The sequence below is a fragment of the Squalius cephalus genome, assembly GCF_949319135.1.
Source record: "Squalius cephalus genome assembly, chromosome: 9".
NCBI lineage: Eukaryota > Metazoa > Chordata > Actinopteri > Cypriniformes > Leuciscidae > Squalius > Squalius cephalus.
In genome coordinates, this window is record NC_137130.1 from 42406054 (window position 1) to 42422518 (window position 16465).

Below are 16465 nucleotides of genomic sequence, written 5' to 3' on the forward strand. Positions count from 1 at the left end.
ATTGGTACATGATTGTCACCCACCATAGCCTATTGGAGGTGGCACTGATGGTATTTTAAGGCTGGAGTTAGATCGCCTGGTGTGCGTCACGACTGGGACCGCCCATACTGAGTGCGCTGGTGTAGACGGCAGGCGCGTCGTTAGACATGGGCATTCAGCCCCGGATCTCAAAAAATTGAATTTATTGATAATTATTATTTTTTAATAATTTTGTATTTATTTTTAAAAAATTGACCGGGTCTTTTAATATATCCTTCGGAATCAATCATGTATTAAAGACGATTAAAATGTGTTCAAGCAGATCAAAGTTACTATGGTTACTCTCACACAGAGACGCACCACGTGAGCGATTTAGCTATCCAAGTTCATCTCCAGGATTTGCGCGCAACAGCAAACAATCTCACAGCAATTTAAAAAAAATAAATAAATAACGCAGTCAGCACCGCCGCACAGTCTTCTGTCAGACCAGATGTTGTCAGGCTATATGTCAGTAAAACTCAGAAAAACTAACTTACTGTCGTGTCAGCCGTTTGCTCGCGGCGCGCACTCTTCAATCACGCGCAAATGCGGCGCGCCTGTATCACGCAAAATAAACTACTAGCATGTAATGTCGTGTTCTGTCGTCAATTAAGTATTGAAATAACCAAAAGGGAGATTAAATGTCGGGGCTTTTGTATTCCTTTGTATGCTACATAACAAGTTACACATTTTGGCGTAGCCCTACTCATTTTTCATTATTAATATTCTAATATTTTATCAATATTGCAAAGTCATCAAAACTGACTAAATATTTTGTGACCAAAAATGTGATAAATAGGCCTACATCTAGCCTAAATGATCGTTCATGACATTCTTTTAACTATAAGCAACCCAATTTGTCTAGATCTGTATTTCATTTGTATGATGAGCTTAAATATTGCTGCGCAGTCGTGTGATTTAGTCTGCTTGATTAACATTATTACAATGTATTCCTATTTAACTCTGATATGTAGCCTATATAAGGTCCTCGAATGTGTTCGAATATTTCACCAGCATCAGCCTTTTCACAGTTTCTATCACTCCGCTTGTGTTTGCGCAACTTGCATCATTAAGCCAGTAGGTGGTGACAAGTGAGTGTCTTTATGAGTGAACAATTGAAATTTAATTTAACTGATTTAATAGTGCCAAAAACATTGATTAACTCAAGAAAGAAACAAGTTGCTGAAACCAAACTTTAATGCTAAAAAGTTTACATATGCAAAATAATCCTTGAAAGATTTCTCATTTAAGGCCATTCCTGTTTGGAATATGTGATTGTGTATTGTCAACTATAAGCAGAAACATTTTGCATTTCCATTTTCTAGTGTGGATCATTAATTTCAACATTTATCCTCATTCTCATGTTTAAGAATCTGTTATCTGCTTGACAAATAATTTATGTATACTGCCCACTGACATGCTTTTAAAGCTATTGTTATCAAAAAATGTTGGCCTTCAAACACCTTAAAATGCACATATGTAGGTCCGAGAAATCCAAATTTTCTCGGGGGAGCATGCCCCCGAACCCCCCTAACTACCTCACATTTGAATGTATCTGTGTGGTAATATGGCCTGGTGTGGCAACAGTGCCAGGACTGAATTTTTTAACCAGTCTGCCCCCTGCATATAGGCCTAAAATATACATTATTCTCTGTATCGAATCATGTTATCTTATTACCCACCCCAGCCCCTGATGTTTCAGGCTCAGCCCCTGATGTTTTTAAAACCTAGAAACGCCCCTGGTAGACGGTACGTGGTTTCTCTTGGTTTGTAGCTGTTTGGCTAATAGACGTGAGCATGTGGATTTTAAATGTAGACTTTCTCTTTTTTCAGTGCGTTTTATGCCTGGTTGGGTCATAGGCTGTCCACTGCATGTTAGGTATGTGCGCGATTCTGTTTACCTACTGTTATTTTGGCGTCGGGTGATTAATTATCTGTTTAACTCTTAGCCGTGAAATCAGTGAAAAGTCTTCCTGCATGTTAATTCATTATGAGCTGTGAGTGACCATACACCCCGTGTGGCACGAGGAATTGCGTGGGGTAAGTGTGATTTAATCTGCTTCCTCTTTTTCACAAGACCATATCTAATTAAGCATTCTTCCTTAGTGCGCTGAGCTGTCTCTTCCATCGCGTTTCTTGAAGGCGGAAGTTTATATCCGTTGTTAAAGGAGGATGCGCTGCTGTTTTTCCTTTCCTGCTGTTTTTGGGGCTGGTTTACATCTAGGGCATTATTAATGTCATCGTTCGTGCCCTGTTAAGTGTTTACGCTCAGGGAACTCTGATTCTGGGACCTGCTTCAGTGATCATTCGAACTGTTGTATTCATTTCATTTTGTGTGTTTATGTTGTTGCTTACTAGTATTTTGTTTTGTATATTTTCAGTAGTTCAAGCTTGTTATTGTAATAGCTCTTTATAAATGTTTTTGTTTACTTTGATGGAAATATTTCCACTGTATTATTGAACTTAATTTGTTTTGTTTGCTTTGGTGTATTTTAGGCACTGCTGGCTCGAGGCTGGGAGGCTAGCTAGCTAGTTTGGAGTACTACAGGTGGTGGTGCAGTTGTGTGGAGTGCAGTGCTGCTTGGATTCACCTTTCACTGCGTGTGTGTGTGCGTGTTACACAAATCCACAGATAGGGTCTCCACTCCATCTAGCCTGCCCCAGCCACTGGAAAGCCTGTGTCTTTTATGTCTTTTGTTTATTTTTTTTTTGTTGTGACTATTTTCTAATTGACATCTTTATTTTTGTCCAGTACACAGAGTATCTGATCGCGACAGTGCTTGATGGTGACCAGACATTGATTATCATGGAACATTTTAACTATAGGGCTTGGGCGTCGTGACGTCATACTTGGCGTGGCGGCCATGTTGATGGCCTCGCGAATGTAAACATACAGCAAGTCAACGGGGAGAAGCGGAGTTGGGAGAAAGAAGAAAGATGTTAAAATCCCGAAAAGGATGTGGAATTTACGGGGATACGTTAAATAGGGAAAACAGGGACCAGTAAGTTATGTGGACAAATTTTCCTGTAAAATATCCGGTATTTTAATAACTTACTATCATAACATTAATGTTAGCCCTTCCATCGGACCTGTCAGTCTCTGTACTGTTGTCCTGTTGCTAACTTACCCCCTTGCCCTTCCAGAAAAACAGATGTTTTCAAAGCATCGTTTTGCTTACTTGAAGGCAACCTTAGCGTGATATTGGCCTTTTTTTAGATAACAGCGTGGTTGTTGTGAGAGCACGATTTCACGCCAATCTGTAAGCAAACTCACGTTAGACCTAGCTTCACAACTCGCTTAGTTAATGCTGCAGTTTTGCAGAGGGATAGCAACAGAAAGATGAATGTTGAAATTGTAATTTTTCGGGATATTTTATAGGTAAATACTAAAACGGGAAGACAGCGGGAAAAGAGCTCAAATACGTGATAAACCCGGAAAAAACGGGAGGGTTGACAGCTACTAACTACACTTTTTTTCCGATTTTGTCCACATACTGGTCCCTTGCTTCCCTATTTAACGTAACCTATCCCCGTAAATTCCACATCCTTTTCGGGATTTTAACATCTTTTTTCTTTCTCCCAACTCCGCTTCTCCCCGTTGACTTGCTGTATGTTTACATTCGCGAGGCCATCAACATGGCCGCCACGCCAAGTATGACGTCACGACGCCCAAGCCCTATTTATGATGATTGAATAAAGTCTTTTTGTACATTGTTCACACGCCTCTCTCGGATTATTTCAGCCTACGAACCTGTGTCCCTTATTTTGGTCATTTCCCCGTTTTATTACGGGGTGGCGTAGTCGGATTGTATTTGTTCAAACGTACTTAACGTTGATTTTCCCCCTCCCCCTTCCTTCAGCATTGCCACACTAAGATTAATAAATGCTGTAGAAGTATTGTGCATTCTTAGTTCATGTTAACTAAGGTAGTAAACTAATGTTAACTAATTAACCTTATTGTAAAGTGTTACCAATATATGTTTGGTAAGTGAACTGAGATTCAACACTGAATTTTATTCAGATTGAAGTTTAACTAATATTTATTTCTTACTGTCAATTCAGAGTCTTGCTTCTGATTTGGTGCAGTAAACTAAACTAAAATGTGTACAATTCAAACAGAGAGAGAGAGAGAGAGAGAATGAGTGTCTATGTGTGTTTATTGTTTTACAGTAGACTGTAAGAGTCTTTGAAATAACAGAAGTAGTTCAGTAGTTTAATAGTTCAGTAGTTTAATAGTTCAGTAGTTTAATAGTTCAGTAGTTTAGTAATTCAGTAGTTTAGTGGTAACTGATGTGGTAATGTGCTCAAGACCTGGAATTACTTCATTTCTAGGCAGTTACAAAATAAGCCATATTCTATTATGAAGATAATTAAAGATATAACAGCTCAACCATGTTAAAAGCTGTAACAATAACAAACACTTACTCAAATGTTTCTTTATATCACTGTAGACCTCATGACAGCTGACCATATGAAGTTCACTAACTCAAAGTCATTAAAGACACACATACCTTGATGTTTTTCCTGGAGTGAGAACAGTGTGATGAGCACGAATACACACATCTGAACACAACACAGGTTATATATGATGTTCTGGGTGTGGCGAGTCTGTCGTGTCATTCATGCCATGGTTACAAATATGCTCTTCACAATTCTTTCATTACTGATGGGCCCCATTGTTGGTCAGGCATCTGATCTGTTGCTTTCTTTGTTTCCTCATAATTCCCACATTACCATAACATCTATAATCTACGATCTTCGCAGCTGATGCATTTGTTTGGTGTACATTTGTTGTCACTAATGTGACCCTGGATCAGTAAACCAGTCTCGAGTCGCACGGGTTTATCTGTGGCAATATCCAACAATACATTATATGGGTCAAAATTATCCATTTTTCTTTTATGCCAAAAATCATGAGGATATTGAGTAAAGATCATGTTCCATGAAGGTATTTAGTAAATTTTCTACCGTAACCATAAAACATGTATTTTTGTGAGTGAATGCTGCACAATTGCCAACATAAATGAACAACTTTAAAGGAGATTTTCTCAATGTTTCGATTTATTTGCATCCTCAAATTCCAGATTTACAATAGTTGTATCTCAGCCAAATATGGTCCTATCCTAACAAACCACACATCACTGCAAAGCTTATTTATTCAGATGATGTATAAATCTCAATTTCAAAAATGTACCCATGTGACTGATTTTGTGGTCCAGGGTCACACATGTTGTCATTGAATTAAAAGACGGATGAGTTTAATTCACAACTAAAACTGCTTTCTCAACCAAATAGTCTATTTTTTAGTAGTCTTATTAATATAATAGTCTTATATTTGACAATCATGACCTTTCTTGTTGTTAAGTGCATCTTTAGTCATTTCTCCTGTTATATAAGAACTTCAATAGGACGTACAGCTCTGAGACACGAAGGTTGAGGATCCAAATGCAGTATTTATTAATCCAATAATCCAAAAACATAATCCAGATAACAGGCGAGGGTCATACACAGACAAACTATCCAAACAATAACAGATCAGGACTGAGGAAAAGAGAGAAATCCGAGGAAAGGCAGAGAATCAAGAGAACCAGGACACGGGAGAAACGGGATACAAACACTAAACAAGACTGCGCAGAGAATGAATGAGAAAAGCAGGCTTGTATAGTGTGAGCTAAACCGGATAATGAGACACAGATGAAGGTGATAATGGATAATGGTCTGGGCAAAGGATCATGGGGAATGGAGTCTGTGGAGCGCCCTCTGATGGTCATCCCGGGCACTCTCACTGGTGATCGTCACATTTATATTATTATGAGTCGCATGTGAGTGTGTTAAAGGAATAATCTCCGGGAGAATCTCTCTGTCTACTCACTGAACTTCAGCTTTGACTGCTGGTCTTCATATATTAGTGTGTTTATGTGGTGTAACTGCTCTCGCCCAACCATTAGTCATGGCCTGCTTCCTCGTTGTTCATAACAACACCATTCAAGACTAAAATATGTGAACATAATCTTTTATACATTCCATTTTTGTTCCAGTAGACAATTGGCCTACACACACCTTTCTCCTGTTTAACTTTCATTTCTGCACAAAGTGTCTATTACAGGAAACCTCTTTGACAAAAGCAGGAATAACAGGTTTGTTGTGTGACAGAAAAACAACTGTGTTGTCGCTTCACATGTTTTCAGTGGGTTGTACATTGACATTACCTGAGTGATTGAGTTAAATACTCTATGAAACCTGACTCATAAATATGCTGATCATAACGTTAAGGCCCGATACCGTTACCGTGACATTCGAGGGAAACATGTATCACCCCTACAGTTACAGCAACATAATATTGAAACCTATAACATTTGACAGTATTAGCAGTAGTTATAGTGTTTTATCATGGAAAACAGTTAATACTAACCTAGACACGCAAGTGTAGTTTGCTTGTAGTGTAAAGTTGTTTGACTTGTTTATAGTGCTGTAGTCGAGATTGAGTCCAACTGAGACAGTGACGACAGAGACAGAGAGAAGAGAATGCTCTTCAAGATCACTTACTAAACTAATGATCATTTATGTGATGCAAGACTCACATCTTCCATTCTAAGATAATCATTTTGCATTATTAGTAATGATCAAAAAGCATGTGCAGAGTACCAACACTGCAGGATCACATTAGGCCATTTTATCTAGTGTAGATATAGCACTTTCACTAACGTCAATTACACCTGAAGTGCAACTTCACATTATCAGTCTTTTCATTATAGTGTAACAATCACATTCTGGGCTGCCGATGGGAAATGTTGTGTAACAAATAACAAGCAACACACGTGTCACTGAAAAAATGGGACATGTTCACCATTCTTATTAGCTCTGTGTGTGTGTGTGTGTGTGTGTGTGTGTTCTGTTTGCCTTTGGCCATATTACAACATATTCAGGACTACTAGTCAAGTCAAAATCCCACAGGAGATTACCATTACAATTTTAATGCAGAATGTGATGCATGTATGGGATCCTGGCCTGAACTGGTTCTGTATCTAATCCTCATACTGTACACGCTTCTCTGTGTTACAGAAGTCCACTGTGGCATGAGAAATATAAGAGATAAGAGCATTTTGATCCTAGGGTTGCTGGATGTGTCCTCATAAGAAGTCCTCCAGCACTACAGACTCTCTCAGCTGGAGATGCAGGGACTGCAGAAACAAAACATTGACAAAATTGATTGATTGACAAAACATCTGGTAACTAAACAGAATTGTATTAGGTTTAGTGACAACATGTTATAGTGTTTAGATGGTACAATGACTGGTAGGCTGCTGTTTTTATTAGTGCTTGACACAAATTTCACAATTTCAATTCAATTCTTGTGATTTGATTTTTGGATAAATATTAGGTACAGTCGATACATGTTAATTTTTCTCAAGAATAAAATATCTCACCTAATGATGTAAACATAGAGAGAGCCCTGTCAGTTGGTGTTATTAAAGGTTAAAAATAACAACTAAAATCATAATGCGGTTTTTATTATAATAACAACATTATTTAATGATATAAGTAAAATAAATATAATGTAATATAGTGCACATATTTAGCAAAATACTCGTCTCTATAGCTATTTTTTTCTAGCCAACTAACGTCCTATGGTCATTAATGGCTTTCCTGGGGTAAATGTAACATTGTGATATTGTTCTCCAGCTGTTTTATTGACCTCTTTCCGCGGTTGAAAAACACTGACTGATCGATTATGTATGAGGGATATACATTTCGGTAAGTTGTACTGTATCTTTCAACACACCATTGTTCATTCGTGTTTATTTACTATATTAACTAGTAGTAAGAGTAAGAGCTCATGAGCTATCCAGTCATTCTATAGATCAGTGGTCACAACACATTTACTAGCGACCAAAACTGTATTTAATGTTTGAATTTTGTAACAAAATTGACAGAATCGGAGTGCTGAGTATTTGCTTCATATCAAGTAACCTGCTCTCTCTTGTCTGTCGGTGTCTTCTTTGCTTCGCGATTTTTCTCTGCGTGATAGCATATGAAAAGTGGCAGCCCGAACACAAATTTTGATTTCATGGGGACTTTAAACATATGATGATTAAAGTAAAAAAATAAAAAAAATAAAAAATCTGGCAAAACAAAACATTGCTACAGTTCTACTATAGTAACACCATAGTTAAAACCGAAAGTGATCATTCTAAATTAGGCAACAGCTTCAGGACTTTTGTTATGAAAACGCGTTGTTCGTCAGTGTGGTGTTGTGCTTCCTCGGGGCTTCCGTAAAAGTAAAGGCGCGAGTTTAGCTTTGTACAGTTCGGTCCTATATTTACCTCATCGGGGCGTGAGTAACACACAACAACACACAACAACACACTCGTGAAGCGAAAATATCATGTTTAAACCCTGACTATGCTTTTCTGGTCGCACTTGTCTATGATCCTCTTGCGGAAGTGAATGTAATGTGTGTGTTTTGTGCAGGTGTGTGTAATGTGTGTGTTCTGTCCAGAGATGTGTGTGTTCTGCGCAGATGTGTGTTTAATGTGTGTGTTCTATGCAGATGTGTGTGTGTAATGTGTGTGTTTTGCACAGATGTGTTCACTCAGCCTGTTCCCCGCGCCCGTGACCGCCGGACTGACACTGCGCGAGCACAACAACGAGCTCGTGCCCGGACAGCCCCACACACAGGTGCGCGTGACACACACACACACACACACACACACACACACACACACACGGTGACCGTTCACTTCACACACGTCATGCAGTCTGTCAGTGTTTATGACCTGTTGAATGTCCGATACTATAGTTGAATAGACAGTGAATATCATGTAACGTTATCAGAATTCGATCAGAGCTACAGAACACAGTTTGAACAAACAAAAAAAGAAAAGATTTGTACAAACTACAGAAATGGATAACTTCTTTTAAAGTTATCTGCAAATATAAAGATATCTTCTCCTTGATTATGTACACACTCTAACAACTAATATTGTCCACATGAGGATTCGATTAGAGAACTACAAACATGGATAAACAGTGTTAGAAACTACAAACATGGCGGATGTGCGAGACGGACTGTTAAAGGGATAGTCTCCTCCCCCCCCCCCCCCCCCCCCCCCCCCCCCCCAAATAAAACTGAAATGACCAGCTTCCGGCAGACGGCCGTATGCATCGATTTATGCCAAAAGAGTAGCAGTTGAACTTGACGCACAACATTATAACAGTGCGGTTGCCCAGCGCTGTTTGTGTGAACCACAAGAGGCTCAAAGCTTACGCAACTCTTACATCTAGCGTTAGCATTACACGAACGCATCGCTTCACTTCAGAAGGCCTTTATTAACCCCTCGGAGAGCCGTTTCGAGCACTTTAATCATGAGTAGATGCGCTTTGATGGACTTCCAAAGACATACAGCCCTTCACTGCCATTATAAAGCTGGGAAGAGCCAGGATATTTTATAATATAACTCTGATTGTGTTCGTCTGAGAGAAGAGTGTCATACACACCTAGAATGAGTTCAGGGTGAGCAAATCATGGGCTAATGTTCATCTTTGGGTGAACTATCCCTTTAATGCCGAGGGATATCAGTCCAGCCGATCACACGTCACGTCCACACGTTGACCACATGATTTTGCCACTACACAAGGAGAGCTTATAGTGCTTTTGTGTCAGAACATGAATAACGTGATGTGTGTGTGTGTGTGTGTGTGTGTGTGTGTTCAGTGGTCGGATCTCCCCAGTCCTCAGTTCACCAGAGACTCTCTGAAGGGCCACAGTCGCCCCGAGAGCAGCAGCAAATCTGCCTTCCTGGACCAGAGGGACACGCTGTGGAGGAGGAGCGCCGGCGCCTGGTGAGTGTGTGTGTGTGTGTGTGTGTGTGTGTGTGTGTGTGTGTGTCTCGTCCTGGACCAGAGGGACACGCTGTGGAGGAGGAGCGCCGGCGCCTGGTGTGTGTGTGTGTGTGTGTGTGTGTGTGTGTGTGTGTGTGTGTGTCTCGTCCTGGACCAGAGGGACACGCTGTGGAGGAGGAGCGCCGGCGCCTGGTGAGTGTGTGTGTGTGTGTGTGTGTGTGTGTGTGTGTGTCTCGTCCTGGACCAGAGGGACACGCTGTGGAGGAGGAGCGCCGGCGCCTGGTGAGTGTGTGTGTGTGTGTGTGGGGGTTTCAGTGCAGCCTTAGCTTTCATTGTGTTGAATATGCAAATTTTGATTGGGTAGGAGCTGATGTTTCATTGGTCTAGTTCCGCCTATCAGATGCGAGCACTCCTAGCGGCGCCGCTATTGGCTGGCTGTCTCTTCCGTGGCTGGTGTGGCTTGGCAAATAATGAAACGACTCTTAGTGAAACTTTCATATACATGCCATCGGCTCTCTCTGGGTCAGAACACAGATCTGAGTCACTGTCGTGTGGAAATCAGATCGAGTGTGTTTGAGTCGAGATCGTGATCTTTTAAAGCTCAATCGTGGCTCTCTGACTCTCTCTCTCTCTCTCTCTCTCTCTCTCTCTGACTCTCTCTCTCTCTCTCTCTCTCTCTCTCTCTCTCTCTCTCTCTCTCTCTCTCTCTCTCTCTCAGGCGAGATGCGGGCCTGTACGGTCTCTTAGACGAGATCACGAGCAGTGCTGATGAAGGTGAGTCCCGGTCACATGATCACGATGTCTCCGCAGTGGCTGTGTGTGTGAGACGTGTGTGTGTGTGTGTTTCAGTGCCCAGGTGCCTGTCGGTGGGCTCGGCCTGTCTGCTGGCTCTGCTGAGATGGGCGTCCTCGTTCCACGGCTCTCTGTTCCCTCATCTGACTGTGAGTACGAGCCGTCCTCCGTCTCCTCAGTGCCACACACACACACACACACACACACACACACACACTGTTAAACACACTGCTCTCTGCTTCTGTTCGCTAGCTGAGCCGCGACGAGATGGTGGCAGAGTTCTCACAGATGCTGGACTGGTACGTCTTATTTCAGCCTATGATCATTCACGTCTGTCAGGAGTCCTCCTCAAGTGTTGATTATAATGGTCATCTGATCTGATCCCTTCTGCTGAAACTCAGTGCAAGCATATGAGTGGGTCCTGAACTGAGAAGGATTATGAGACTCTGGTCTGAAGCACTTATGATTGTCATACAGAAGCCACAGGTGGCGATGGTGTGTGTGTTTATTCAGTGTGTGTGTGTGTGTGTGTTTCAGGTCTGATGGCGCTCTGAGGAGCTTCGCTTGGCATCCGCACACGGATAAGTTCGCTGTGGCGTTACTGGACGACTCCATCAAGATCTACAAATCCCACAGGTACTCCAGCGCACACACACACAGCTCTCACAGCATAGATATTACACAGGCATTCAGATTCCCAGACAGCAACATAGTCTCGGCCCAGATCCGGTACATGTGGCCCAGACAGAGACTGTGTTGCTGTCTGGGTTACCATTACAGATACAGATACACCATAAGTCATGTTACAGTGGTTTAAAGCAGCGGTCCCCAACCTTTTTTGCGCCACGGACCGGTTTAATATCAGGCGATATTTTCACAGACCAACCTTTAAGGTGTGGGGGATAAATACAACAAAATAAAATGATACGACCGGCATAAAAACTGGGGTATTTTTTTAAATATAATAATAAACGTGAATCTAGTGTGTAGGCCTACTCGCAACTTTATTAGCAGCGTCCTCGTAACATCGCGCCTAAAGACAACTGAGAAAGCCTGAACACAAACAAAATGCCCCCCAAAAGAAAAAAATGTTTTCGGTGGTGACGCCTTCATGTAACATGTAAGGGTGGCGCTGCCAATAAAGTATCTAAAAGCTGTCACAACAAACCGGCAAAATTAATGATTATGAATATGTAAAATATAGCAGGAGACATTTGAATTGTTTACTAATAAACAATTGTTTTCTGTGTCAGTGTCGGCTGCAAAGATGAAGTTGATGATGCTGACACGTGATCTTCGCAGTAGTGAACGCACCAGAGAGAAATGTGCATTTCATACGGATTACATAAGCAGAGAGCAGTCTGTTTTCTTTCGTTTTCAATTGTTCTGTTTAAAAGTAGACATTTCAAGCTATCTATTTATGTCTCAGGTGTGTGAGGCGAGTAGGCTACCTTATACGCTGAGTTTCGGTCAATTTGAGACGAACTCCAGTTCACGCGCCGGCGCCTCCGTGTCCTCATTATCTATTTTCTAATATATTTACTTCTTATTTATTAAATCCAGGCAATTGGTTGATGAAACATTGATTAAAATTAAGATACAATTAATGCAAAACGAAATTTACTTTAAAGACAGGCTTTGTGCTTTCTGTTTGTGCTTTCTGTCTCTGTGATAGTTTTGAAGCAGTCTTTTAGTGCCGCTTTCAGAGCGCTCACGTCCGTAACGGAGAACTGTCCCGTCCGTAACATTGTTTTTTTTTTTTTTTTTTGGTGAAATAAATGCAATTTATGGTCCAGTGCGACTTAGGCTATATATGTTTTTTCTTCTTCATGGCGCATTTTTTGACTGATGCAACTTATAGTCCGGAAAATACGGTAAGTTATTTATTCTTTATGTGCGGCCCGGTACCAAATGTCCCACGGCCCGGGGGTTGGGGACCCCTGGTTTAAACCACACTGACTGTTTGTTCAGAAACATTCATTTAGCACCAAAACAGCTTAGACTTTTACCTGTGTTTTGTTGCACCTATAACATTAGTTTAGTCAGAGTTAAATGGACTTGAATGAATGTGACATGATGAAATATTTATTACACTTATAGGATATTTGCATCAGAAGGCAAAAAACTATGTCTGAGAGGCTTGGTTTATGCTCTTTGTTGAACCGTATAGTTGTCTAAAACACAATGCGCTGTTGTTTACAGTCAATAAACAATATTAGACGCTGATATTTTCAAGATCAAAGTGCAGATAAATCAGGAGTTTTTGTCTCCCAAAAGAAAGAAGTGATTCTGAACTGAAACGAGTCGTCAGTAATTCAGTCTCCTGCTGATCCTGTGCAGGTTTGTAACTAATTAGCATAATGCCAGCCTGTGATCTTGATTGGCTGAGCAGCGTCTCTTAGCCCCGCCCTCAAACACTGTAGTGTATCTGAGACTGGAGGAGTTTGGTTCGTGTTGTTCATGTGGAGAAGACGCTGTTTTCTGCTGCCGAAGCAAATCCACTTTGGTGAGATTGATACGGTAAAACCATAGACTAAAAAACTCTGGTCGTAGTGTGCGTGACGTCACCCGTTGGTTTCTGAAGAGCAAGCTCAAAGTGGGTGGAGCCGGCATCTTGGCCACGTGTCACTCCCGGATAAACGAAAATGTGCCGCGAGGCGGATTAGCTGAGGTGACGTGACGCTAACAGACAGCAGACAAACAGCTACTCGTGACATCAGCAGCAATCCACCTGTCAAGTGGCCACGCCCTTAATTATGCACAACTTTAAGGCTTAATATAATTTAAACGGATGAGTTATAAAAATACCCCCCCCCCCAAGATTCAAGATGTGATCAGATGTGATAATGAGCGTTTGGTTTCTGACCAATCAGAGCAGAGCAGCTCTCAGAGAGGTGGGGCTTAGAGAGAATAGAGCTGATGCTGCAGTGGATATTATGAGGAAATCAGTGTTTTTTTACCTTGTTATAGGAGACTCAGAAACAACATTAGCAACCTTTAAAATAGCATAACGGGCAGTTTAAGTGTGTATTTCTCAGTGCTGAGTGTGTGTGTGTGTGTGTGTGTGTGTTCCTGCAGCGCGACGAGCCCGACGCTGAAGCACCGCTGCCAGAGGTCTGTGTGTGCGCTGCAGTGGAAGCCTCTGTGTGGCTCTGCCCTCGCCGTGGCCTGCCAGTCCTGTCTGCTCGTCTGGCACGTGGAGCCCACCTCTCTCTCCACCAGGTACTGCACCTCGGACAGCTTAGCTGCTGGATTCAGCCAATCAGAAGAGCGTGTGGGTGGAGTCTCTCTGCGAGCGCACCGCACTCACATCCAAATCAGATTCATAAATTAATTATTATTAATTATTCTTTTTTATACCATGGTCTGGGTGAATACTCGATTCTGATTGGCTGCAAGGTGTCCATTAAAAAGTGATAGAGGACACCTAGTAAATAAACCGTCAGGCGTAACCAGGGAAACCAAGTTATTGTTTGTAAAAACTTTAGATTTCGGTTGTAAAACTAATTAAAATATAAACTAATGTTTTAAAAATGTGTTATTTGGCAAGTGACCATGGTATAAGCGGGTTAATGCCCTTCGAGGTGTCCATTGTCAGGTATTAATGGACTTCGGCGGAGGCAACCGTCCTCCGCTGCGCGTCGAACAGTTCACGCCTCGCCGTCGTCCATTAATACCTGACAATGGACACCTCGAAGGGCATTAACCCTTACTTAACCTATTGAATGCAGCAGGTCAAGGTTAACCTTACTGTATCAGAGTATATGTATTCATTAGTGTCTCGACTCTCTTTATGATCTATACCAATGAGTGTACAAGTTCTGATCCTAGTAACCTCATGAGACAATATTCCCATGATACAGCTTTGCTTAGCCTCTTCTATGATAATACTAATCTTTCTGTGTATCGTTCAGAGGCAGAAAATGTTGTCAAGTGGTGTGACCTTAATCATCTCATTATAAATGTAAAATAACAGGAAATTATTTTTGATCCGAGGTCAATAGGAAACCACTCGCCGATATCTGTTCATAAGATACCCATTAAACAACTGTGTTCTTATTGTATGGATTTCATAAGAGTTTACAGGGTAGAACAGAAAGTAATGTATTTAATTAAAAGTATTATACATTATGGAGATCACAGTTTAGTTCAAAGCTAAACTTGCCCGCCTGGTAAAGATGGCTATGAAAATGATTGGTTTATGGATTATGTTTTGGTCAGAGCATGTGTATGTAGGCACCAGAGTCCAAGACAGATTTCCCAATCAGGGACAATAAAGTGTATTGAATGTAAAGCTTTGCCATCTCAGTGTTTCTATGAGCGCACCAGAACAGAGAGTAGGCATGAACGCTGATCGAGTGTGTCTCCCTCAGGCCGTCGTCCGGCTGTGCGCAGGTCCTGTCTCATCCGGGTCATTCTCCCATCACGTCCCTGGCCTGGTCCCCCACCGGCTCTCTGCTGGTGTCTGCGTCTCCTGTCGACACGGCCATGATGGTGAGCGCCTCTGCTCAGTCTGTGTACACATCTCTGTGAGCTCGTATTATAGAAATAGCTCCTATTTATTTTGTAAACAAAGCTTTCTGCTTCACTCCTGTCATAATATTCATGTAGAACCGCATTCACATACAAAAAAAATAGTTTTGGCGGACCACCGCCGGTGCTACTCGGCCACTGCGGTGTGCTTTACGACTGCTGGTGGTGCGGTTGTCAGGTTTACCGGAACAGCCCTATTAAAAAACAATTCTGGCCCAGATTTCATGCCGAACATTCATGTTGGTGTGAACCGGCCTTGAATCAAAACGTTGTTTATGTTAGACTATGGTGTGTGTGCAAGTGTTGAGCATGTGATGTGTGCAAGTGTTGAGCATGTGTTGTGTGTGTTGTGCATGTGATGTGTTGTGTGTGTTGTGCAGGTGTGGGACGTGGCGGCGGAGAGCTGTGTTCCTCTGCAGCGAGTGGGTGGTGGAGGAGTCACGTACCTGTCCTGGTCTCCCGACGGCAGCCGCCTGCTGGCCGCCACACCGTCAGCTCTCTTCAGGTGCAACACACACACACACACACACACACACACACACACACGGTCAGCTCTCTTCAGGTGACACACACACACACACACACACACACACACACACACACACACACACACACACACACACACCGTCAGCTCTCTTCAGGTGCAACACAGACAGACACAGACAGACACAGACACACACAGACACACACAGACACACACAGACACACACAGACACACACACACACACGGTCAGCTCTCTTCAGGTGCCGCACACACACACGGTCAGCTCTCTTCAGGTGCCGCACACACACAGCTGACCGGTGGCTTACAGGACCAATATATCGCTCTATCACGGTGACGATATACACTGACAGTGTGCTGTAGGACTACTAGGGTTGGGAATCGAATACTTGTTATGAAATTAAAATGTCGATTCCTCTTATCGATTTCTTTGTGTGCATTTTAATGTGACTTTAAACAATTAATGCGTGAGAGACTCTGTTTTCTGTGTTTTTCACGTGTTTTTCACAGCAGGTATAAAGGAATTCTTATATGTATTTGATTTGCACAAGGGGAGTTTAAGTCCTGAGGGAAGCAGTTGAAGTTCAGTACACAATGGGTGAGTGACGTCAGAAAGGACTAACTGGCCCTTCCTAGTCACGCTATGCTCATAAATGTGTGTGATAGTCCTTAAGTTGGTCCCCACTATCTTGCTGCACAACTGTTCTAGTCAACTTCCTCCTATTCTTGACATTAAGATTGCCATACCAATAAATAATGGAAAAACTTAAGACAGAT

General features: G+C 42.0%; 1 protein-coding gene across 5 annotated transcripts in view; it reads left to right on the forward strand.

Moving 5' to 3' along the window:
• The window catches only part of aaas (achalasia, adrenocortical insufficiency, alacrimia), an 80373-nt gene that overhangs the window by 56347 nt on the left and 7561 nt on the right, over positions 1-16465 (forward strand). The window contains exons 2-11 of one of the 5 annotated variants that reach the window (XM_079882198.1): positions 8336-8353; positions 8602-8697; positions 9734-9861; positions 10580-10635; positions 10711-10802; positions 10906-10952; positions 11191-11289; positions 13732-13875; positions 15027-15147; positions 15567-15691. In XM_079882198.1, the coding sequence (XP_079738324.1) occupies positions 8602-8697; positions 9734-9861; positions 10580-10635; positions 10711-10802; positions 10906-10952; positions 11191-11289; positions 13732-13875; positions 15027-15147; positions 15567-15691 (908 nt within the window). In that variant the 5' untranslated portion in view covers positions 8336-8353. Of the gene's footprint in view, positions 1-7006; positions 7248-8259; positions 8491-8601; positions 8698-9733; positions 9862-10089; positions 10144-10579; positions 10636-10710; positions 10803-10905; positions 10953-11190; positions 11290-13731; positions 13876-15026; positions 15148-15566; positions 15692-16465 lie in introns of those variants that run through there. The other 4 variants (XM_079882200.1, XM_079882202.1, XM_079882199.1 and 1 more) reach the window with 4 other exon arrangements.